General features: G+C 40.2%; 1 protein-coding gene across 2 annotated transcripts; it reads left to right on the top strand.

Moving 5' to 3' along the window:
• Positions 1–2617: 2617 nt before the first annotated feature.
• aadat (aminoadipate aminotransferase) lies at positions 2618–22633 on the top strand. Of its 2 annotated transcripts, none has more exons than XM_088624617.1 (14): positions 2618–2731; positions 5436–5507; positions 6532–6700; positions 6916–7048; positions 8921–8995; positions 9447–9656; positions 10227–10292; positions 10718–10800; positions 13876–13972; positions 14268–14329; positions 15186–15250; positions 16016–16122; positions 19215–19316; positions 19819–22633. In XM_088624617.1, exons 2-14 carry the CDS (start codon positions 5441–5443, stop codon positions 19858–19860), a joined length of 1278 nt encoding a protein of 425 aa, XP_088480743.1. In that variant the 5' UTR covers positions 2618–2731; positions 5436–5440; the 3' UTR covers positions 19861–22633. The 2 variants fall into 2 exon arrangements, with proteins under 2 accessions (XP_088480743.1, XP_088480733.1); XM_088624607.1 differs by lacking the exon at positions 2618–2731 and adding an exon at positions 2762–3206.
• The last annotated feature ends 4037 nt before the right edge of the window (positions 22634–26670 follow it).

The following is a 26670-nucleotide window of genomic DNA, read 5'->3' as shown; positions in this document are numbered from 1 at the left end:
AATAAGAAGAATACACAAGATAAGACACAATTACAATTACAGCAATACAACAATAACAATAGAGGAGACCGTGGAAGGTGGTACTAAGAAGAGCAGAGGGGTGAAGAATGGAACCAGTTAAGTGAAGGCTTTTCTGAAGAAGAAGGTTTTGAGTCTGGATTTGAAGGAGTTTAGAGAAGGTGACTCTCTGATATCCTTGGGCAAAGAGTTCCAGAGCTTGAGGGCATAGCAGGAGAAGGCCCTGTCGCCCATACAATGTAGACGGGCTTGGGGGACAGTGAGGAGGGCAGAACTTGAAGAGCGGAGGTTGCGAGGTGGGGAGTAGGGCGATAATAGTTCAGACAGGTATTGACGTGCCAAGCCATGTAGAGCCTTATAGGTGAGTATGAGGATTTTAAAGTCTACGCAGAATTGGACCGGAAGTCAGTGCAAGGACTCCAGGATAGGAGTAATGTGAACACTTGCACTAGACCTGGTCAGGATTCTGGCTGCTGGATTTTGGACATACTGCAGTTTGTTCAGAGTAGATTTAGATACCCCAGCGAGTAGAGCATTGCAGTATCTGTAATCTCTTGGGCACACCTGCCACTGACAGAATCAATGGGAAAACCCCTGAGGGGGGTTTATGGAAGGGATAAAAAGATCTGAACCTGAACAGAGGTAGATCACTCCTCCTGATGAGCCCCTTGACGCAAGACAGGCAGCGCAGGGAAGGCCGCAGCTTGTGAGACCACAGAGGAGATTGGCCCAGGAGCTGCAGACCAAGGGAGAGGAACGGAGATACTGCGCAGGGACATTTAATACTTGGTGGCATGGAGAAAAGTAACCGGCTTGGTGAGTCGATTCTGAACCAAGGGGAACGTAGAGCAGCCTAAAGGAGGACTCCTGATATAGCCCAAACGGAGACTGAGGAAATTGGAGTGCGTTGCATCCCTCGTCTCTGCATTGCTGTTCAACTAAGGTTGCTGCTGGAAGAGGTGTTAGTGGCGCCAGCAGGGGGCGCACACCCTGCGGTCCATGTAGGTCCTGATGCCCCAGTACAGTGACGGGGACACTATACTGTTAAAAGACGCTGCCCTTCTGATGCAATGTAAAACCGAGGTCCTGACTCTCTGTGGTCATTAAATATCCCAGGGTGTTTCTTGAAAAGAGTAGGGGTGTAACCCCAGCGTCCTGGCCAAATGTCCCTTTGGCCTTTACCAATCATGGCCTCCTAATAATCTCCATCGATAAATTGGCTTCATCACTCTCTTCTCCTCCCCACTGATAGCTGATGTGTGGTGAATGTTCTGGCGCACTATGGCTGCTGTCGCATCATCCAGGTGGTGCTACACATTGGTGGTGATGGGGGGGAGTCCCCATTACCTGTAAAGTGCTTTGAGTGGAGTTTCTAGAAAAAACACTATATAAATGTAAGCAATTATTATTATTCTCTGAACCACCAAGAATTTGTAACACCCTCTCTTCGTCACCTAAAAGGACAGCTGACCCTCAGGAATCCTTTATGACCCTTGGAAGTACCTTTTGTTGCAGCAAATGCTGTTCTCTTTGTGTCTTAGGGAGACAGTAAATATTGACTTATATGATACTAATGCTCGCTGGTCTGTGTGTGCATTGGTGATTCTGGGTGATGAACAGAACCTGTAGTAAAGTAGAGTGGGTCTAGCACCTCATTTGTATTGCTAGTTGGCGTAGTCATGTATGAGGCAGGAAGTAATTCTAGTGTGTGGGGTCACCTCAGTGTGACATATACCTGTAACACAATCATCACTAATATGTGTTTAGGAACCTAGTAAAAATGAAGCACAAACAAAATGAGAAATGCCCTATGTTTTTGATAATAATACAACAAATTGTCAGCGATAAATCTGTAATTCTTCCTGATCTTTGCAAATTTTAACACCCAGGTATGTCACCACTTTCTATACAGGTACTGTACTGTACTGTATATTATCAATTGTTCCTAGTTCTTCAAGGGGAAATAGTTCAAATTCGTTTATATTAAAAGATAATCCTGAAACAGATGAAACTATTTTTAACTGCATTCGCCAGGTCTGTTCTATTCTTAAGGAAAACAGTAGTATCATCCACTAGTTGACATATTTACCTACCTAAAATATTAATACCTTTAATAGTGTTATTATAGGTATGAGAGCCAAAGTTTGATTACTAATAAAAAAAAATCTCTGACTCGAATAGTCTTACTGAGCTGATGCAGCCAACAACGTAATGTAATCAATTAAGTTACAGTGTGTTCATGCACACAACTACATCATCGACACATGGTATGTTATGCATGAAACGTTTTAGAATTAAAACATTTCCGCGACTGTGTTACTGCCATCTGCCACTGACCACAGTGAAGTTTTTTAAATTTTTATTTAAATACAAAAAAGGGGAAATACAACAAACGGTTATACTGTATACATGCAAATATACAGATGTCTCAACATGACACAACAAGGTAGCATCAAGCGAATGAAACGGGGGGTGAGAAAAAAACACAAAAATGCACTTTGTCCATAGTACAGAGGTTATGTGGTGTTAGGGGTTACATTAAATAAGTTTATATGCTAAAAGACTTTTGAAGACCAACTCACCAGGCTTATTTTTAGTGAATTAGAGTACAGTTTGAATGAGTTAGAAACCGCAGTGAAGTAACTCTACCACTTTGCTGGATGACGCAGACATTAGGCGTAACTAGAGTCCATAGAGGAGAGCTGACCGAGAGGTATGTCGACACCCCTGTACAGACCCCCACCCTCCCTGCTGCCGCCACCTAGCAAGGAGGTGCAAATCGTTGTCAAATCGAGTAACATTTCCGCACTGTAGACATCCGCAGAGAGCTAAGTATAATGTGATTTTGTCATGCATTTTTTTATGTTACCGAATTATAGTCTTATACTTTTTTTTGCACACACATCAATCTGTGACGGTATCAGGCCGATTTGTACTTTAAGTAGACTTCCGAAAGGAAGCATTGCTTATTAATGACCCATAACAGCAATAAATTACATTTTCTGACGATGCATTAAATAACGAAGGAATTACTCTTCCATAAATAGCATAAATCTCCCCCGTCTTTGCCCATAATGTCTCTCTGATCCAAAACCAGTGTGGCGCTGCACAGTGACGTAGCCGCAGTCACGATCACTCAAGCCCAGTTGTCAGTGCAGCCTGCCGAAAGCACACGGGACTGGCATTAGGTGAGATTGTGCTATACTCTTGAACGATATTTTTCCTGTCGCAATACTACACTCTCTTAATCTTTAGAGCTGCTTAGACCTTTTGTCCAAGTAAACTGTTTACGACCATTGCTTTATAACAGCCGAACCACTGGAGGACAGTAATAATATTTAATAAAAATACTAACGTTGAACGCGAAAAAGCCAAGTTCGTGCAATGCCGGTGTCGCACCTTTCCCTGGAAATCTGTATCTCCCTCCCGGTGTCCATAAACCCGATAAGACGGGTTTATACGGTTTAATAACACGAGAAACGTGAAGTGTAATAGGTCCCGAATGTATTTTGGATCTGGAAAGAATAACGAATCACACTTTAATGAGTGCTTAATGCATTTCAATGTGACGGTTAAGTAAAGTTGCCAGTAAAGCCGCACTTCGCTAGAATCGTAATGCAGGTTTTTAGACATTTAATGTATCAATAATTACATCAGAAGTTATTGATTTTCTTTGCGATGGATTGACGTCCTGTCCACTTTGTACCCCGACTTAGCCCCCGGGTCAACCGCGAAAGTGGTTAGAAAATGGATAGATTGATGGTTATTTAATTTGAGACTGAAGTTCCATGACGGCTTGAAATAGTTCGCATTTCAGTTGCTGCAGAACAATGATCAGGCTCTCCAAGCAGGTGATTTGCAGGTTGAGATAATGTGGAACAGAGCTCTGCATGTCCTTCAGTGATCTTTAAAATCAGAGTACCTTCAATTCAACAAATTATTTGCCTAACTGACAAACGTACATTCTGATCTGTAGGAGCAGTGATCTATAAAACCGAGTTTTCTGTTATTAATAAGCCTACGCTAAGTGCTGTATGTTTCATGCAATTAATGTAAATCCTTTATTTGAATTCATTTTAATAAATTCGTGCTTTTCATTCCAAATTGCTTTGCATATTACAAGGGGGCCCATTTCGTCTACCACTGAAGAGCAGCACATTTCAGTTAGAGAAGCAATCTGCACCAGTTTAATTAATCAGGCCATTCAGGAAGGTCAGACTGGTCAAGTTTAGAGTGGAAGTTAGCTGGGACACCAGGGTTAGCATCCTTACTCTACAGTGACCTGGGTTCTTTAATGACCATGTTAATCCGAGGTCCTGAGTTCTTTCATCTGAAGGATGGCGATTCCTGTAGCAAAACTCTGCTCACCATACTGGAGCAGTGTTTTTTTTATTTATAAATTCAGACAGAGGGCCAGCAATACTTTTGAGTTTTTGATGCGATCAGACAGGGCAACAAGAGGTAGCACAGCTATTTAGTGAGTGCAATTTCTACAAGTGCGCTTAGTGTGTGCGGCGAAACCTGAAACCGGTGAGACTTATTGTCGTTGTCTCCTGAGTGTCTCATCCTATATGAAAAATAGGGTGAATTTATTAATACTATCAAGGTCATTTGCCATTTTCTCACTGCGGGTATTGCAACTAAACATGTGCCACAAGCAAAGAGGTAACAAAGGAACGCTTTCAGGTATCAGGAATTCCTTCTGTGTGCAACATGTATCCAGTTTATTCATTGGAACTTGGGAGGATAACTGCGGCATTTGAGGAGACAAGTTGGGAAACCAATTCATGAAAGGGGGTCCCTTACATCCATGCCACGGTTACCCTCCAACGAGTGTAATTCATTTCAGAGAGTGCTTCAAGCAGAAATGTCCCAACACGTTGTTGCAAAGCCCTTGGATGTGACAGATATGGCTCAGTCCACTTCTGAGATGTTGCAGGCCCAAGCATAACGCCAGTTGAGTGTCTCGTTTCGGGATATTCATGTGTGACACTGCCTGCTTTTTGGGATCTCCAACATCATCCAGAACAGTGTCTCGTGTGCAAGCTCGTACAGGATGCAGACCACGTTATTTGCATTTACACCCACATGTGATGATAAGGGGGACAATGGATAAAAGTTGAAGACCTCCGTTATTTAAGGTGTATAATTCCTAAGTATTTAAACAGAGAGTTCATGAAATCCCTGCACATTACAGTAAATACACAGGAGTGGTTTTGTGAGATGTTCCTTCCATAACACATGGACAGTAATGTTTTAGGAATGCTGTTCTTTAATGATATTTTTTTGTTGTTTTCTTCTGGGGGCAGGGTGTTGGATACGCAAAGCGCACTTCAGTTCTAGACAACGTATTGATTTGTTGTGAATGAAATGAGTTTCATGTGATTTTCTCATGTAAATGTTTTGTTCTGTTGTAGGTGTCATGAATTATTCAAGATTTGTGACTGCTGTCAGTGCAGCAAGAAAGGCTTCTCCAATCCGTCTGTTAAGTAAGCTTGGAAATATCAAACCCAGCTATAGAAACATAAAATAATCCTTGCAATCCTTACATGAATGTTTCTACCATTGTTTGGATATTGTGTGTCACTTACACACTGTATCTTTGTAAGATGCAGGTTTGAAGGATTTACAATGAGTAAAGCCTTCTTTCTTGGGAAATTGAATCTACAAGTGCTTTGCCACTCAGAAATGTTAGTTTAATATTTGGCATCACTTGTATCATGCAACATATTTTGTCAACTTCGTCTGCATTGTTGCTGAGTGTCATTTCAGAAGTTCCACAGGGAAGGCCATTCAGTGACAGTGCAGACCAGTGATGAAGTGGTGCAGAGTTTTCTTATGACCTGTCTGAGTAGATTCAGATTTCATTGTCATTCTACAGACATTATGGAGGTGGATTTAGCAAAAGCAGTTGCACATTCAAAACGTATATTTAATCACGATGTGTACTACAGGCTATGAAATGGCACATGGGAACTGAAACAGAATTTCTAATTTAGTACATTATTGATCCAATTTGGCACAGTTTACACTCTTCATTTAGACTTTTGTCGATATTTAACCACCACTTTAAAGTACAGTGTATAAAGGACATTACTACAAGTACTTAAGATCAGGACTTCTGTATATAAGCAAACACTTAAGTGTTGGATACTTTGTACTTATCATCTTAAATTGTCAAAATGTGATTGAAGCTGTCCATCTGTTCCCTCTGTACAATTTGGACCGGAGTCTGTTGCTTGTAAAACTAGATGCACATCAAGACTTCTTACTTTTTTTTTTGCTAAATATTATGCTGCTTGGCCTGGGAGGTGAAGGGAAATAAGAATTAACAACATCCTTCTGGCCAAAGTATATCAATTAAGCTAAGCTCTGAACACCCACCAGCATTTTCTCTAAACAAAAATAAGGGTTGATATCTTTGAATATATATACAGTATATGTTGAATTATTTTTTTCATAGGTTCAGTTTGATTCCTTCAAGCCCTCTTGTGTGTTTACTTTCCTTTATAGCTGAGCTACAACAGAAGTCCCCACCCTCTCTGATCTCACTAGCAGGGGGGGCTCCCAATCCAGACACGTTCCCCTTTAAAACCGCCACCATCACGCTGAAGAATGGGGGCCACATTGTGTTTGATGAGGGCATCATGAAGAGAGCCCTGCAGTACTCTGGCTCTTATGGGTGAGCTTTGCTCTATGTATTGTTTTTTTTCTTAGTTTTGGGGTCACGCAAGTATAGAGAGTATCCGGCTCAACCCAGGTGGCCCATTAACTCTCCAGTTAACTCGATTCCTATAAAATGTATTTAAGGTTGATATATTTGTAAACTATTTTAAACTGTAAAGCAGTTGGGAGTGTTTTTTTTCCCCAAGTGTTAAGCTACAAGATGTCCTTCAGGATTCCAGAATTGCTCTCTTGGATGAAGGACCTTCAGAAAAGCCTCCATAACCCGCCCACGGTCAGCTACAGCCCAGAGAGAGGCCAGATGGAAATGTGTGTGACAACGGGCAGCCAGGAAGGCCTGTGCAAGGTACAGTTTAAAGTAACTGTGAGGTTGGTTTATCTGTAGCAGGGCAGAAACAGTCATGGTCTATTTTGGTTTTGTTCTCTGAAAGGCGTTTCAGCAATACAGTGGAATTACAGTACCAAATGAATGATCAATTAGCTATAATACCAAAAGGCACCACAACACCTAAAGTTAGAAATTCTTTAGTATCCCAGAAATGTATTACCATTAAATTTAGTATCCATATTTTTGTTAGAATATATATTTTTTTCTTTTATGGTGGACAGACAGGAGGCATTCTACACAGTGTTTCGGAGAGTACGGAACAAGCTACCCAACCATGTTGTTGAAGCTGATACCTTGGCTTTTTTACTGAAATGGTTGAATAAGATCCTCTGATCTATTAGTTGCTAACTGCCAAATTTCCAACAACAAGAAATTACTGATTGTATTATAATTGTATTGACATCTTCAACATGTAAAACATTCATTTTAAATAGGAGAAAGGGAACACATAGCCAGCAACATTTTTAGAAGCATTGATCAGTTTTGCAAAGTAGACAGAGTAACCTAGCATAAGTACTAAAGGAAAAAGTCCATCATACCCTTCTCTGGAAAGAGGCTGAGAGGGCCAAAATGTAATATTCCAAGAACATAACAACCTCTGTTAGTCTTCCAAGAAATGTCAATGTGATTTTCAAAGATTTTTTCTCTTAGGCAATACATACTTACCATTTTCTAGAAGTACTTGAGTCACTGAGAGGTGCAAATTTAGCACTGGACTACAAAAACAAAAAGAGAAAATGATAATTTTGTAACTTAACGTTTTTGGAAAATCAGCTGGAGTTGCCCAGCATACACTGTAAATGGTTTTGAATAATTTAAAACGAGTTTGAAGAAAAACAATAACCAATTTGTTGTGGATATCTTATTCTTGTGTACCAAACACAATGACAAATTTTGTAATAAAATCTCACTCTACGGTAAGACGTCCTTTTAATTTAACAGTTTGTTGCCGTCACTTTAACAAAAATGATTCCCAATAAGTTGAAAGTAAGAAACGAAGACTGAAAAGCTCACAGCAGCGTATATAAAAATAAAGGAAATAAAGGAAGCATGTGTACAACAAATATGAATTGTTCTGTTTTAGCCTTGATCTGATCTGTCATGGCAGCAATTCTGGTTTGCTTAGCTTTGCATAATGAAGTCACAGTGACATGCAGAGTTCAGGTCAAAAGAAAATGGAGTATTAGTCACATACTGTACAATGTTTTCTATTAATTCCTAGGATAACCACCCCCAGATTAGATTCCTTGGAACCCAAGTTCAGTTTTAAGATTGCATTGTCTTTTCCAGCACGTATTCTCGCATGGTCCTGTAATCAAGTTATCTCTTGCTAATGTGAGCTGTGTGGCTCCAGTGTACTGTTTTGACAAACCTGTCTGGCAAGACATTTAATATTGCCTTTTGAGACTCCCTGCACCAGTTGCGATGAAGAACACAGGAAGTGTTACAAATGAGAAGAGGCCATTTAGTCCTATTACCCAATTTGGAAGTTCGGCATTAATTTATTCAAGGACCTCATCCAGCCTTTTCTTGGGAGAAGCCAGGACACGGGCTGCACCAACTGGCCGAGTAGCTTGTTCCATACTTCCAAATCCCTCTATCGACAAACATTTACCACCTTTTCTCAGTTGTAAAAGCATTTTCATCTAGTTTCCAACAGTAGTTTCACTGCACATTCTGAAGAAATCTGGGTGGAATTTGTCAATGCCTTCATGGACATTGAGTAATTGGTGAAATATTTACAAGCATTAACATTTAGTATACGTTCCATGTAAAAAGACGAAGAAATCTCAATATTAATGCAAGATCCTATTTTATTTTGTCTCCTAGGTGTTTGAAATGCTTATCAATCCTGGGGACAATATTTTGTTAGATGCTCCTACTTACTCTGGGACACTGGCTGCTGTAAGTTCTCCTCTGCCACTTGGACTTGTGAAACTTTGTGAAGTGATCCATTTTTTTCAAGATTCAGATGTTAGGGGCAATATTCAGAAAAGATTTTATGAGGTTACATTATATAAGATAATATTTTCATTTGCAGTAATTAACTGAGAACTAAAGACATTGTGTTAGTTGGTACAATAGGCCTTACCGCAAGTATTTATTCTTAATTAAAAGCTGACCCTCATACTTTGTATTTGTGCTCTGTATATTTACCAGGGCTCAGTGCTGAGTGAGTTACAGCCCTTTGAAATGTAGAAAGTGCAGGACTCCAACATGGTGGAGGACTTGGGCTTGGAGTGGCCCTTTTCGTACCTGGAGCCCTCAAATGACCAGGATCGCCTCTGGACAGGGGCAGGTTGAGCTGCACTCATCACTTACCCTGTGGTTATTGTTCACTCTTGTTTTTCTACAGCTGAAGCCACTAGGGTGCAACATCATTAATGTCCCAAGTGATGAGCGTGGCATGATTCCTAAAGCCTTAAAGGAAATTCTGTCCAAGTGGAGCCTGGATGAAGTCGGGAAGCCGGATAGTCCCATTCCCAAAGTCCTCTACACCATTCCTAATGGGGGCAACCCCACTGGGGCTTCGATGACTACAGAGCGGAAGACCGAAATCTATCAGGTTCTCATTCCCTAGCAATAGGAACAGCAGGAGATTGCTGTTTTGTAAAAAGTGGAACATTACAATTGAACATTAATTTTCTACAGAACCAGATGACTCTACAAAGCTGTATTTTATGGTCACAGAAGTGACTTAACACTGCCTCCTTATTACTCTCAATTCAGTTACATCAAAGGGCACAGTCAGCAATTAAAATGCTGCTGTTTACCTATTCAGAAGCTACTAGTCACAAAAGATGAGTGAAAAGAAAACATAATTTCATGCATTTTTCGGTATCGCAGACCTGTGCTATTACTGGAAGTTGTGATGGAGCAGTTCAAGGGTTGTGCAGGTTCAAGTGTGTCTGTTCATGAAACCAGCCCGGTGTTTTTAGGTGAATAAAGGTTACAGTGGTGTTAAGACGACAAAGCATGGGAGCCAGTTATCAATATAGTTATAAATGTATGGGTTCTATATAATTAACAAAAGGTCAGACTTAGAATTATTCATGGATACTGAACACTGAGTAATACATTAGTTATAATTCAAGCCTTTTTTTCTTTTGATTTATTTTCCTTTTCCTTTTAAAAGATTGCCAGAGACTATGACTTCCTCATCGTTGAAGATGATCCCTATTATTTTCTACAGTTTGAAAAGGTAATTATGCACATGTAGAAAGGGTTTTTTTCCAAACTCCTTTTTACTCATCATGACCACATGGGGGCAGCAATTGCTTCTAGATGTTGGTAGACGGGGTTTGGTAAACAGTGTGGCACTTTTTCAGATTTTGTTTTAAAGTGCAAGAGGGCTTTAACTGATTTATGTTAAGTGTTTAATCTGACACTCTTTGAAGTATAAGTTTAAAGTTCACTCTTAGAATATCCCCGCTGGAGCTGCATAAATGAGCAGAGCTTGTGTCTCTGTGTTGTAATACAACTAGGGACTTATTTAATCGCTTGTACTGTATGTCAGCTACGCAACAGGAGCTGCGCTGTTTGACAAAGACAGTGAGCCAGCCGGCAGAGAAGAGGAGGTCCAGCATGTCTTCACATCACTGATGTTTTCTTTCCCCCCCTCCATAGCCCTGGGCGCCAACGTTTTTGTCCATGGACGTGGACGGTCGAGTTCTCCGCACGGACTCCTTTTCCAAGATCCTGTCGTCCGGGTGAGTAGAGAACTCCGGACAGTTCAGAAGCCAGATGAATGAGGCACGCTCTGGAGTGGAGGGAAAGGTGGAGGTTGTCTCCCTGTTAAAGTGAAGTCGGAGGTTGGAAACCCAAACAAATTTATCGAAATCTCAAGAGAAAAGTCTTACACTGTTGCCCGTGCAGTTCTGCACTTAGGCTGTGTGGAGCCGTTAGTTTAGGCATATTTATAAGGAGTTTTAAAGGGTTGTCCCTCAAACAGATTTAAATAAGGGATATGTGATCCTGCTCCTAGAGAGCCAGCGTGGGTGGGCAGTCTTTCCCAGGTTTCTTTAAGGCAACAGCTCCTGGAGAAATGGGAGTAAGATGAGCTAATTTAGGCCATTAAGAGGTGAGGTGTTAATCCTTGGTTTAGACAGAAAACTGTCCCAGTTCTAGCGTTCACACATCGTCTTACACTTTGTATTCAGATACTGTGTGGTACGAATATTCTATGAGCAGACTGACCATCCGATAACATTAGTGAATGGTAAAATAAGAAATGGACTCAACAAGTATATGTATTGACAAAAATAAGATACAGAACATGTATTTTCATGATAACTATGGTATCAAACTTCCAAAGAGACATACTGTTTATATAAACAGTATTTTGCTTGATTTGAATGCTAGACACAAGACCTAAAGGTTTTCACAACATATTAAGTACAAAGGGTGTTACTAATGATAACAGATATTTATTAAACATCATTACTGCCCACAAACTAGTTCTTAATATCCAGTAATTCTGGATTGGTAAAGTGGTGAATTTTTGGTTATTTCTGACTAACATGTTTGTCTTTAAGTGTTTTATTTGTGTCAGCTGTTTTAACGATGCCTCATTTTCTTGAATTCCAAACCGCACTTATAGGTGTTTTAAAAAGAATAGTTGTAATTGAAAGTGATTGTTAAAGCTGAACACTTTTGAATGAAAGAATAAATGTCAACAGGGTGGATATGTCACTCTGTTTTTTCTCCATTCAGAAACACCCTTTGTCAATTAAAAAATTGGACCATGAAAATGAATTTTTAAAGTTGTCAAAACCTTTATCGTTTAATAACTCACAAGTGCAATTTTGTCGTGGTTTGGTTTTTTATCTCTCCTTTAGATAGTACACAGCAGCTGTGGTTTGGTATTCCAGAATTGGAGAAATTACAGCCTCTTTGATGCGCTGTGGCCAGTGTCACTCCAAAGAGATAAAAGTGAACAGGGGGAAGTGACTCATTTTCATCAGATGAACCTCATGCTGAAGATTTGCATACATACAGAGACTGCATTATAAACACAACAAATGAGTACCGGGGCCAATTGCTTTTGTTGCGTTTTAATGCCTCATACTATATACAATATATATATATATGTGCAAAACCAAAACAACACTTCACATGCTAGTAAAAAATAACAAACCCTAAACTACAGGTATTCAGTCCTGTTATTAGAGAGCCTTTGTGTCTGCAGGTTTCATTCCTATTCAGGTCTTATCAGCCTAAACCAGCTGGTTACTGGCTGAATTGGACCTGTTGGGCCAATGAGAGATTCTCTCAGCTCTTCAGGTGCTGCTGTTTTATGGAGACTTGGAAAACCTGAAGTAACACTGGCCCTCCAGGATCAGGATTGGACAGCCCTGTCCTAGACTTAATATCTTAAACTTAAACGCCAGCAGCCATATCACCCTGCAACTCACAACTGGCAACCCACTGAAGTTAAGCGGGTGTGAGCCTGGTCAGTACCTGGATGGGAGACCTCCTGGGAAAAACCAAGGTTGCTGCTGGAAGAGGTGTTAGTGGGGCCAGCAGGGGGTCACCCTGCGGTGAGTGTGGGTCCTAATGCCCCAGTATAGTGACGGGGACACTATACTGTAAACAGGCGCCGTCCTTCGGATGAGACGTAAAACCGAGGTCCTGACTCTCTGTGGTCATTAAAAATCCCAGAGTGTTTCTCGAAAAGAGTAGGGGTCCTGGCCAAATTTCCCATTGGCCCTTGCCAATCATGGCCTAATAATCCCTCTCTATGAATTGACTACATTACTCTGCTCTCCTCCGCACTAATAGCTGATGTGTGGTGAATGTTCTGGCGCACTATGGCTGCCGTCACATCATCCAGGTGGGGCTGCACATTGGTGGTGGTGGAGGGGAGTCCCCATTACCTGTAAAGCGCTTTGAGTGGAGTGTCCAAAAAAGCGCTATATAAGTGTAAGCAATTATTATTATTATTATTATTATTATTATTATTATATCAATCTCCCATGATCAAAGCAAGGAACCCCTGATAAGTCAGATGTGACTGTCAGCTACAGTTTTTGCGTTTTGATTGGTACGGTATTGTGATTGTATAGTGGTGTGAATGTAAAGAATATGAAGCTCTTGAGATTCCTCAGTAAGTGGTCTGTAAGATGCATGAATAAAAAGAAAGTGAGAATACAGTGCACTGAGCTTTTGTCTCAAATGAAAGACAAACCAAAGCATTCTGTAAATAAAGTATTTCTTTAAAATGCATCTTAAATGTCAGTGCCCATTATAAAATCAAAATCGTATTAATAACTTGTAGATAAGATATAAATAGAGCTGTGAACTGAAATGCCCACGATGCATAAGACCAATCATTATCTGATGCCCGGAGGCCTAACAGGTGTTATTTGAGTTGACCTTTTATCCGGAAAGAGAAGAGATTGTCAGATCATTTTCACAGCGGAAATGTTTGGAGGAACCATTCAGGACCAAGGCAGCAGGTTAGAGAGTCACTCTTCGTTCAGCCTCTCTGGCTTCTACTGCCGGCCCTTTTGTAAGTCCCTTGGGAACAGAAGCAGATTCTCAGGAGGGCTTTTCTCTTTAATTGTGATGTACTGGTATTCCACTTCATCGGGTAAATGAACATATCCAGGCACTTTTAATGCCAATTAATCGACCACAGCTTTGTTCAAACTGCCTGTATGTGGACCAGCCTTACCCTATTACACATACAAAAAGTAAAAAAGATCCCTCTCTTTTCTACACTCCCAGTTTCTGCATTACGGCACACGTAGTAACATTCGCCCGCTTGTCTCTCTGCTTTGCAGGCTGAGGGTGGGATTTGTGACTGGGCCGAAGCCGCTCATTGACAGGGTCGTTCTCCACATACAGGCCTCTACGATGCACACCAGCACCTTCACACAGGCAAGTCCCCTAATCCCTCCTCAGAACTTGTCCCCTTCTCCCCGGGTTGTCCACTCGTTGGTGTTCTTTGCACCGCTGGACTCTGAAGCGTGCGTTCCCGGTGTGATGAGAGGTTTGCGCACTGCCACCCGGCTACGGTATCCTGCCCTGCTGAGCTCTCGGTAGATTGATGAAACCGGCTGCCCGCCACCCTAGTCTGAAATTTTGCAGTCAGTTGATCTTCAGTTAATCTTTGCCTGGAGGCGCTTAACCCATCGTATCATCTCGCCGATCTTTCTCTTTCTCCCTTTTACAGCTCATGGTCTCACAGCTGCTGCAGGGATGGGGACAGGAAGGGTTCCTCAAACACATTGACAGGTAAGGGGTGGGAGGTCAGAATGCTGTAGGCCACACTGCCCTAGAACGTCTTACAAACATCCTCCGTTTGGGCTTTGAGATCACCTTGAGACCCTGAAAGGCATTCACAAACTCAGGTCATGGCACTAGTTCAGAACCAATAGTGAAACAAGTGTGGAAACTTGGAGACCTTAAGAGATTGTGTGTTAAAGATTAAAATGTAAGACTGTCTTCTGGATGCCTGCAGTGTGCTAGCCAGCTTTGGTGATGCAGACTCAAGGGTTTCATTCAAGAAATATCTGGGTAAGACCCTTAGATCAAGCAAGATGGTCTGAATGGCATCCATTTTTGTAACCTATCTTATGTTTCTGTTAATTAAAAGAGGGTTTAAAAAATATTCCAACAGGAGCCATTGGCAGTACAAAGGAATTAATAAACATACTGCCTAAAATATTAAATACCTTTTATTTTAGTACGGTATTGTTCAGATACTCCAGTGGATGAAGCTTTTTAAACATATTTATTTTACCTTTAGAGTCTTCTCTTTGGAATTGTGCCCAACCCAGTGAACTCTGTTTTAAAGTAACAGAGCTCTTTGACAGTTACTTTTCTTAAGCAGTATGGTGCTAGATTTTCTATTTTGAAGGATCCAGGTAATGGATCCTTAATTTCCATGAGGTAAGGTATTTTCTGTCATTTTAAACGTTTCTTAGATCTGCATTTTACTAACGGAAAGCAGGTATTCATGAGACAGTGGTGATTGTGGCTTCTCAGTGCCTCATGGGCCAGTAATTTCTAGGCAGTTCTTTGAAGAGGTGTGTGCCTCTACACAAACCCCCAGCTCCTGCAGTTTTTACTGTGATGCCTTTACTTGCAGTGTGGTGGAGTTTTACAGAAAACAGCGTGATGCCATGCTTGGTTCTGCAGACAAGTGGCTCAAAGGTTGGTACTGTTTTAAAACAAAAAAAATGTCAACGTGTTAGCAGAGCAGTTACTTCTATCATAAGACATTTTCACATTCTTTTCCTACATGTAAATATAAGCAAAAGTGTGTCGAACATAAGTGTGAACACTTGTGAAATTTAGATTGGATCGTTTTCCAATCCAGAAGACTTAAGATAGCATTGGGGACTACTGTATATTGCCGTTCATTTTCTTAATGGAAAGCTGTAATTAATTGCACCATGGGTCACCCTAAATTGTGTTGTTAAGGGTCTGTAACAAACTGTAATGCTCTCTCTGAAGACTTCATGTTCTTTCAAAAACCATGAGGAAAATCTGTAACTTCATGCTGTGTGGAAGAATGATGGATTTGGAAGAAAAAATAATGATAAAAGCAGCCTGCTGAGGTTACAAAGAGTTCATTTTAATTTCCTGTCATTGCAGGAAAACAATGTATTCACTACACGTCTACCAGTGTACTAGTGAAATATCATTCAGAATATTGTGTACAGAACACCCAGATAGATTCCCAGGCTTAAGGGCATGCCCTACACTGACAGGCTGAAGGAACGTTTCTGTTATTTATTATCATTGTTTTAAGATTAGCATTAGGTAACGGGATATACTCTGCTGAAGGCCGATTCCTACTGTTTCCCTCCACAGCCTGGGGGGTGGGAAGAAATAGCCAATGGCCAACATGTGCTTCTGTTAAAGCACAGCTTTACTGAACTGTCAAGCCAGCCTGACCTCCTGTCTGCTCCGCAGGTGTAGCAGAGTGGCACGCCCCTGCGGCCGGCATGTTTCTCTGGATCAAGCTAAAAGGAATCACAGACACGCAGAGGCTTATCATGGAGAAAGCTTTAGAAAAGGAGGTAAACTCTTGTACCCTGTTGAGCATAACATAACCATTAACAGACACCCGTAGAAAGCACCGCATCACTTTCACTGAATTTCGTTAGCATGTAGTTACAATTGAAATTCCCTGTTGTCCAGAAGAAATTAGCAAAAGTCTGTCTTTACCATGAATAATTGGATTGCTGAAGACAATTCTTCATTAGCTATCTTGCAAGACACTTGGGAACTTTTTAGGAGGTGAGCCTGATTAATACTTTTTTGCATTAATGCCAACTAGTAAACTTTAATAGAAGCATCTGGGATCTGGATAAGTTGGCTTGTGTATAGTTTTCACATGACAGTGCCATTGGTACTATAATATCAGATATAGATAAATTCATCAGATCAGTAATATGCTGTTTATGTATTAAATTGAAAGGGTTTGGTATAGGAATAGTGTATAAAAAACACTTTTTATTCATTTTGTACATGTAGAAATCTTTCTGAAAAATAATACCTTAAAATTCAGTAGAAATTGGCATTCATTTTGCATCACGGCTGTATGTTACTCAGTGTATGACATTTGCTTGCCTGCGAAGGAGCTGTTAGAAATTAAGATGTTAAGTTTTACAAAACCATTTAATTGATTATTATGTATATATTGTTTGAGAGGTCACCAAATGAAAGGTTCTGGGATCTGACCATTTTCCTTTAAAGTAACCCTTTTACTAAATACGTGATTAGATCTGACAATTAAATCAAGGCTTGGTCAACACAGAACTTTGAACTCTTGAGTGTGTTTAAAGAGTTGCTTTGTGGTTAGTTCATTTTTACCTTTTACACAAAGCACATTGAGCACTATAATTGTAGCTGCACTTTGGCGCACAAGCCTATTTCATGTATATTGTTAGAAAAGAGATTAAATTAGTAGCATTCTGACACACATTTTTAATGCTAATGACTTTCATGCAACTACTGTGATATACATGGGTGTAGGTTATTTGGACTCTTTGTGACTTATTTTCAAGTTAATGTTTGCTGTGAGCTACAAAGCTCAGCAGGCACTGAGCCTGTTACAGAATGTGATGTTACCTTGTTCTCTGGAAAGTGCTGAATTCTGCTGTTGCAGGAGGCCTTTAAATTTAGTATAATAGACGTCTCTTCTGTCCCTTGATGTTCTCTTAGTGGATTAGGTGGTTGAGTTGAATTGCCATAATTCACATCTTATTGGTGACTGAAGCCTATTTTGCTGGTGTGCAGCTAGCAGCTGCATTAAGGAGTATTGCAGTAAATCCATGTCTTTCAAGTCCACAAGGGTTTCAGAATAACTGATGAGCGGCAGATTATGAGTATCCTGAAACAAACCCACTAATGAAATCCACTTTTGAGCTGTTCAGGTTATTTATTCTTCTTGGAAGAAATTTCTCATCTTAATTTGTTCTGGCAGTGGAATGTGTTTTCTAATTAAGAATGAGACGATATTTTAATCCAGTAATATGAGGCAGCGCTTACTTTTCCATATCAATATGTCATAGTTGAACAAAATCTGTTTCTCAGACATACTTTCTTTCTTTCCTGTTTGATTCAATTAAAATCTGTCTTCCCACTTCTTTTGAAATAAAAATAAAATCTCTCCGCTTGTAAATAATAGATTTCAGGATATTAATATTTCATTTATTCCGTTTCTGAGATCAAACTTGAATTTAAATGAGCTGCACTGTCACATCTTCTGACAAACAACCAAATGCCCTTTGATCCTCTGGTCTTCGTTCATGTTTGTCAATTTGCAGAACTGAATTGTGGAAAGCTGATTTATTCAAAAAGGAAGAGACTGCTCAGATGCCAGCAGCATGATTTAAAATTTAAATAAATGGTGCAGATTAGAAGATTATTTGAAAAGAGTGGTTTCTTCAGTTCTGCATATGCAATAAGAAATGGTAAATACTTTCCTGTAATATAATATGCATAGGTTTCATTGTCCTAATGCTTTATAAACATTGTGTTCCCTCCAGTGTAATGTTTACTTCTCTCTTTTCATTCAAAAATACTAAAGATAACTTAATTTGCACTATCAAATGAAAGTCCATGCATCGTCAGGAAGCCACTTACTCCAAATAAGGGTCACGCTAGCACAAAGCCTATCAGTTTTTTTAATTTTTTTAATTGCCTTTCAGAAATCTAAGAGGGTGTTTTTCTCTGTGAGATTTTCAAAGAGCTCCATTTTATAGAATTTATAGAATTGAGTGAGGAACAGCCATCAAAGGGAAAGAATAAATTCAAGTTCAGTCTTAATCAATAAATGATCTCGCCAGCAGCTGTATCACCCTGCAACTCACAACTGGCAGCCCACTGAAGCTAAACAGGCGTGAGCCTGGTCAATACCTGGATGGGAGACCTCCTGGGAAAAACTAAGGTTGCTGCTGGAAGAGGTGTTAGTGAGGCCAGCAGGGGGCGCTCACCCTCCAGTCCATGTGGGTCCTAAGCCCCAGTATAGAGACGGGGACACTATACTGTAAACGGGCACCATCCTTCGGATGAGACATAAAACCGAGGTCCTGACTCTCTGTGGTCATTAAAAATCCCAACCCCGGCGTCCTGGCCAATTTTCCCATTGGCCCTTACTAATCATGGCCTCCTAATAATCCCCCTCTATGAATTGGCTACATTACTCTGCTCTCCTCCCCACTGATAGCTGGTGTGTGGTGAGCGTTCTGGCGCACTATGGCTGCCGTCGCATCATCCAGGTGGGGCTGCACATTGGTGGTGGTGGAGGGGAGTCCCCATTACCTGTAAAGCGCTTTGAGTGGAGTGTCCAGAAAAGCGCTATATAAGTGTAAGCAATTATTATTATTATTACTATTATTATTATTATCTGTGGATAGGGAGACATCAGAATAACATTTAAGAAAGCAGATTGCCTGGGGTCCTTGAAGAAACTCAAACCCAAACCCAAAAGCCCAAACTCCTGTAACAAGTGCTCATTTTGGTTGCTAGTATGACAAGTTAATAGTTAATATGTAACCTTTCCTATTCTTAGTCACGGGTAGCCTCAGTGTACCACATTGAAAACGAATGCAAACCTCTATTCACCAGTAGCTTCTACTGTACATTACTCTTTTCTTTTGTGTAGGTGCTGCTCGTCCCTGGAGGAGTTTTCAATATAAACAGTTCTGAGCCCTGTCCCTATGTGAGAGCAGCCTTCTCCCAGTCCTCTCCAGAGCAGATTGACCTGGTACAGTTGTCTTTTTCTTTTTCCAGTCCCAGAGCAAAGGGGCAAGTGTTCGTGCTTAGTAGATTTCCACAAAAATGTGGGCAGCAAGATACAGCAGTATAAAGCGGGAGGTGGCAGTGTTTTAGAAAGATTAAAAAAAACGCAGGCTGAATAAAAGCAAACAGGTTTCTTTTTTCCCCTCATTGATGATGTACAGTATGTTCTGATGACTCAGCCCTTGCCAAACAGACAACTGCAGAACACAAAGACAAAGCCCTCAGCCTCCACAAGCTTTACCCACAAAGCCTGTTCATAGAGTTAAGACAGGTGTGTGCAAAACAACATTTGTGATATCATGATATCACTGAGGGAAAACCATTTTAATACGGGCAAAAAAAACAAATGAACTCTTTGCAAAGTATGTACTTCCTTTTTGCTAGCAATTTCATGCTAGAAATTAGCAGATGAAGAAACAATAACTAGGGCTTTTTCTCTGAAACTGATTAAACAATATTTTTTTCAGGCTTTCCAGAGGCTGTCAACGCTAATTAAGGAGGCCATGTGACAGGAGGGGTCAAACCCAAAGGTCAATCTGTCTTACCATCTCCAAAATTACTTTCTTTATTACTTATTTAATACGAAGAGTTGGTAAGCCTTTTGAATGTTTATGCAAATGTTTGGTGTAAGAGTAGGGACAAATGTTATCTACCACTTATTTTGTTGTTACTGTAAATGTTCCAAAGAAGGAGATACTCAATCCTGATACTTGATCAGCTTTGAGCGACTGATGAAGACCTGACAGCCTGCAGTCAGTCTGAGGACATTCCTGTACTGTACACAAGCAGGACGAAACAGCACACAACTCTGTTGGGGACAAGGCAACAGACCTGCTCCCCAGTGGAACTAATTCAGGTGAAATCTCTTTTGAGCAGTGAGGATCTACAGGTATTGGACCAAAAAATGGAAGCATCTGGGCAAATGAGTGACACCAAGTATATTTAAAAGCTCAGCTCACTCAGCTGTGGCTCATTCATACTTTATTCAAGCAAGTAGCTTGAATACCTGCTTGAATAACAAACAAAATACTGGACAGGTCTGGTTGTCTATGAGAATGACTAGCTTGGCTGGAAGAGGAGAACAAACCACTCATAAACCTGGCAATACACATTTGAGTCCAGTGCTGCAAAGACTACAAGCATGGGATTACCAGACAGTGGAGAAATGTGATGTTAATCAATCACAATATTCTCAACAAATGGTCTACTGCACGTGTGGGGCCAAGCTTAGGAACTCTACAGAGGCCTTGTTTCCAGTAGTGAAGGGTTCCTGTCGTTCTGCAATGCTCTGCAGTGCATTTTTCTGATATGGTTTGGTTGCGCCCAGTTCCTTTCACAGGCCTGTTTCCAATGCTTATTGCAGTGCTTAATAGTACTGAGTGATCTCCTTAATCCCAGCTCTTTCCAGCAGGGGGGGGTCTTTCCCTTCCAGTGAGCACACGTAGTCGCCCAGAAGTTTGATGAACGTGATGCAGATGTTATCATCTCAGGCAATCAGGAACTTCTCTACCTCCATCAACTGATTGATGTTCTTGTGGAAGAATGGTGCTGTATCCCTCCTGCAGAATTACAGAAGTACTCTATGCCACAGCACATACTGCAGGAGTGGGACTTGGGACATACTGGTTTCACAGGTTGCCCTGTCAAGTGACTTTACTTTGGTATTTCCATTTTTCTATCCACTACCTGTAGTTTTATATGAAATACACCCTATTTAAATGTGGAAACGTGTGACGCAAAATGATCTGAGATTAATATTCCCATGGAAAAATAAAATGTTTGACTTTCAAATTGCTTTGTTACCGTCTTGACAACTGTATTTCTTTTCTTTCATTAATTTCTTATTTACTATATATGGTGACACCTGAATTTACACATTAATACTATGTTCTTCATGTATCACCTGCTCCTAACTGAAGCGTGATTATTTTTGTTTCTCTTAAAAAGGAGCAATGAAGAATGCACTTTTAATGCTACAGAACTCTCATCCAAAGCATTAAAAAGAAACAAAACAAGATGGATGTTGTATATTCTTATACTGTATTAATGTATATAAATCAAGAGCAATGTCCAGGGCTATAGAAAGTCTACACACCCTTTCCAAACAAACATTTTGTGACCTCACAGCTTGTTATCAAGGCATATTAAATCAGAATGTATTTTACCTTTATTTAAACATTGAAATACACAGTCTCTAAGTCAAAAACAAATGCTCAAACTTTCTTAAAATTAATTAAAAATGAAATGTAACGTGTCTTGATTTCAGGCTGTTAGGCCACAAAATGTGTTACTCTGGAAAGGGTGTAAATAGCTGAAACAGACTATCTCTTTTGTGTTTTAGTTTCTGGGCTCAGGTACTCAGGCAGCACACATATGTAAATATAAATGCATCATTTTAAAAAAGAGAGTACTCTAAACTTTTATTCTCTGTTCAATAAAGTTGACCTACAGAATAAATCTGTTTTCTTTAATTAATTGGGAGAATAAGCTTTTGCAGTGCACCTCATCAACAAAGCAAGGAAGCACCGATTTTAAAGGGGGAGTTAAAGACAAGCATGTTCTGCAACAAAATCAGTCCGTTCTTATGTAAGTTTTTGGTCAAATAAAGTTTTTGTTTGGTTTGCGTGCCTCTAGAAACGTTGATTTGTTTTAGATTAAGAAAAAGGTTTTGAAATTTTATAAATTAAGTTTATTGATTTAATTTGTCCTGCCTTTCATCCTGAGCTTCCTGGATAAGCTTCAGATTGCTGTAACCCTTACTGGGAATAAACAGCTTTCTGGTGAGTGGGCGGATGGATGGATTGATTTAATTTGCTTATAGATTGTTTTTTATTTTGCCTTATTTCAGTTATATTTGTCAGATTGATTTGAGACTAAACCCTTAAATAAAAAAGGTGTGGTCTATAAAACTAGCTTTCACCGAAGCATGAAATTGCGGTTGCCTTCATATTTGGGGTTTTATCCCTGCGTTACTCCTTGTATTATGTATACTACTTAATCTGCAGAATCTGATCTTGAATTCCTTGAAAAGCCAGCCAGTCTGGTCAAGATCCATTGAAACATACTCATCTGTCGTGTGTATTTGTTTCAGTTTGTTTATGGTGATAATGGAAAACAGAAAAAAATGTTTCTTAAAAAAATGTGCAACAGATTTGTTGTAGGTTTCTGTTTTTATACCATGCATAAAAAGCAAACTGGGATTTGTTGAGCAGTTAATCAGTGAAAATAAAAGGAAAACTGAGTACTGAAACAAAAAACAATAAATGAACATTGGAGCCAGCAGCCTTTTTTTGCATTTTTATTGTCTCTCAGTATGTATTGTAACACGTTTACTGTTCAGTACATGTGGTATATGACTTTTATTGGAAGCATAAATACACTGTTTATTCTTCCTTTTCAAAAAGTGAATGTGTGTCTTACACGCGAGTGAAATCAGATTGCTTGCGCGAACAACTCTTCAACAGATGGTTCTTCCAGCCTCCAGTCCTGGAAGGAAGTCCTTCGAGTCTCCAATCCTGGTATTGGGGAGGCTCAGTCTTACAGATGGTATAGGTAATGCTTGGTATTTTATTGGATTGTTGGATTTCTTAAGGAAGTGATTGGTAAAATTAATTTCAAGATCATTTGGAACAAAAATCTAAATCTCTTTCTGCCCTCAAGTTTCCTTAATTTATTAAATTAAGACCAGAAAGCCCAGTGTTTCCTTAAATTTATTAAATGACATGCTTAATCACAAGTGATCTCAGTATTTTGAATTTGATTTAGGATATGAGGTTGCCTCTAATTGAAAACTATAATGGATCTACATTTTACATTTAAATTGAAGGTTTAATTCTTTAAAGTTCAATTTCTGAAGAGGCAACAGGTGACAAAATGAATACATTTGGTCTTAGAATTGTGACCTAATAACATACTGTACTTTTACCCCTATGGCTTAACTTGGTGTGTCAACTAATATTGTGTTGTAAACCATTTGAGCTCCTTTAAGATCCTGTAAGAATGATTACTAGAAGAACAGTGCTGATGTCTGCAGTTTACAAAATGTTGGATCATGCTGAACATTCTGCTATTCGAACCTGTTCTCTCACAGCCTGTAATGATTTGCATGAATTCTGACCCCCTTAAAAAAAGCAGACGCTGTGTGTCTTTTTATGGTTAAAAGAGCGAAGCCTTCTTCATGCTTTGATGTAGGTGTTCCCAGCAAAATAGAAACATGCTTCTCACTAATATACTGTAGGTCTCTTCCCAAAACAGATCTCCAAAAAAGAAGGTAGTCTGGATTGGCAGCAAATACAATCACATCAACCTTTACTTGCCTCCCTAGACCCAATTCCAGCTCACTGCATGAGTAAATCTGCTCACAAAACTTGTCCTGACCGCATGAACAATTCTGGGTCCACACCACCTGTAAACTGGAGGCCAGGAATTTTTCCAGGCCTGGAAAAATCAGCACGTACTCTCATCAGCATTTATTCTGAGCGCCTGCTGTCTTAATTTGCATTTTACGAAAGTGGCACACAAAACAAAAGAGATTTTTCCTCACATGCGACTCTCCACGTGGCCTGGCTAATTTGCGAGACACATATGAGTCTTTAGCTCGAAGTACTTCTTAAGGATGTTGGTCAGCGTAGCAATCTGAAGAACATGAGAAAATGTTTTTTTTGGGCTCCGGCGCAATTTCACTGAATAACTGTTATGCCCACAACAACTGGCAGAGTTCGCACACAGAGCCAGACTCCTCCTGATGCCATGAGAACTCGATTGGGGTGGCTGTCCTTGTCACCTGCCCCCACTTAACGGGTAAATACCTGTTCAGCTCCAGGTTACTTAAACACAGCCCTGTCCACGGTTAGTCGCTCTGTCATTGAGCTTCCTGCTGGTTTAGGAAAGTGCTCCTTGCGCTAACCAGCCCATCGGAATGACAAGAAATCGGCCTGACTACCCAGGCCCCATCTCAAGACGGAAGCACGTGGCCAGCTGGATCCCAGTCTGCCCTATAATCGCTACGCCTCACAGCGACCAGCCAAACCTGTGGGACTGTGCCACTTCCCCATCTGCTCTGCACGGCTATTCCATGCCTTTCCTGTCCTATTCAGCTCGGCTGCACTGCACATTCCCCGTCTCGTCTGTCTCCTGTCTGCCAGCACAGTCATTCCCAGGATTTTTCTGTCTCCTGTCTGCCAGCGCAGTGCTGTAGCTCTAACCTCTCCATTTGCCTTCAGTGACATAGCACTTTCCAGCTCAGTCCCATGTCATAACAAGAACTCACTTCTGTATATTTGTACTGCTCTGAGTAAATGGCTATACACATCTTACACGCACTGTATGGAGCAAGTTTGGAAGGTCATATGAGTTTCATGGTGCTAAATGTAGTATATTTTATATATTTATATAGCTGGGTCAAGCTACGCTCAAAATCGATCAATGTTCAGTTTGGTGAGAGTCATGACAATGTTCATCATATGATAACAATTAGTGATTTCATGCCTTACTTATGCTTATCCAGAGTAATATAATTTTTCTAATTACCTCACCTAAGCTCTGTGGTGGGTGATACGGGGCACACTCACAAAAACGTATTTTTAAAAGAAGGTGAAGTCAAAATAACTTCATCTCACTTGAATAAAACGGTGTTTCTGGCATGACTTTTACTGTCTTGGAAACGCGTACAAGACGTTAAACTAAAGCAGAAGTTCACACATTGAGTAAGCGGGCTTTTACACTGTTTTCTAAAGACAACAAAAGCATTTTGTTGTTTTGGAATTTAGAACCACACCAGTCAAGTTCATCATAGCTTAAAAAGAAAAAAAGGAGCAAACTACAGGATTGCTGGGTTACTCAGTTGGGTGAGTATTCATTAACTGAATAAGTCTCCGACGAATCTCAAATAAGCTTGGTTAAAGCATTATTGCATAAAAACACAAGTCCCTGTTGCACATAATGTTCAATCTAGCTTCAAGAGAATGTATCATGCATCTTAGAATATGATATTAGAACAGAAGAATAATGCAAATAGCCTTACGTTTCAGAGTTGTGTAAGTAGGCAGCAAAATCTTAAAATCAATTGGGAGTGTGGTTAAATCTGGTGAAATGTAGTTATGGGATTTGTATGTAGAACAAGGGTGCTGGCTTTCTGAACATACAGCATTACCATGCCCAGACAACACTGCTTTAATTAAGAAGAAAAAGCTAATTACAGTAATGAAACAAAGTAGTAATAAAACAATAATCCCTGCATCTATCAGTGTGTAGTGCAACATGAGTCTCAAATCACTATACAAAAATGGTCACCACATTTTTTCCTGACATTTGAGTCTGAAATCTCAGTGACGAGTTGTCATTTTTGTTTTTTCTAATTCATTTCAGCCATCGTTTTTCAAATTTAAAGACAGTGATGGCCAAATGCGTTTTGCGTTTGTTCGCTAAAAAGTCAAATTGAAAATGTGAGAATATGAGACTTTATAATTAGCAGTCCTCAGGCAGACTTAACCTAGAATGAACCGGTTGAAATGCACCATGTAATTGCCTGAGCAGTTAAGAAGTTTAAAAACCCAAACCTTATCATTTCCAGATAATATTTCAGCTGTGGACTGGTTTCCGGATGACTTTAACAATGCACTCCTTTCTGTACTCAACATTGAAAGTTTCCCTCATTACATGGAAGTGCAGTGCACTGAGACAATTCAGATGAGGGGAATAATTTTACGCTTGAAAAGTACATGTGGTGAAAGAGAGACACAGAGAGAGATTTGGGGGAAAAGCAGAACACACAACACATGCCAGGTAATTGGAAACAATTGTGTTTCTTACACACTTCCTATCAGTGTGCTAAGATATTGAATAACTCCCCATCTGCGGGCATTCCGGAACCATGCTGTTAAGGGACATGTCTTTTTGTTATTAACAATACTTCCCAAGCAATGCAGTTGTCAGGGCTTACCCCTCACACCCCTAACACACAGCTAACTCACACCTCTGTGAATTTTTGCAGAGGAGGCTCCTTCTCCTCCTATAGTAAGGATGAGTTTAGGCTGTGCCTCCGTTCACTGGGTAAATTACTAACCAATTTCATGCTCTGATTGTCAAAAACTGGACCCCTGAGTCCAGCACTGTGTTTGCATTGTGTGTTTGTTCCTCTACCCCATTGTGCCGTCCAAAAGACTGACTTCTTCTAAATACAATAACACCTGTAGGTTTACCAGGGATGTATTATCATGGTTTACCAGACGTTTTTTTTAATCCCAGATGAGCATGGGACTGACTATAAACTCAATGTGGAAAGCTCAGTGATTCAGAGGAAAGGGGAACTGGCACTTAGC

Source organism: Lepisosteus platostomus, chromosome 1 (genome assembly GCF_059453375.1).
Source record: "Lepisosteus platostomus isolate fLepPlt1 chromosome 1, fLepPlt1.hap1, whole genome shotgun sequence".
NCBI lineage: Eukaryota > Metazoa > Chordata > Actinopteri > Semionotiformes > Lepisosteidae > Lepisosteus > Lepisosteus platostomus.
This window is presented reverse-complemented; position numbering and strand designations above follow the sequence as displayed.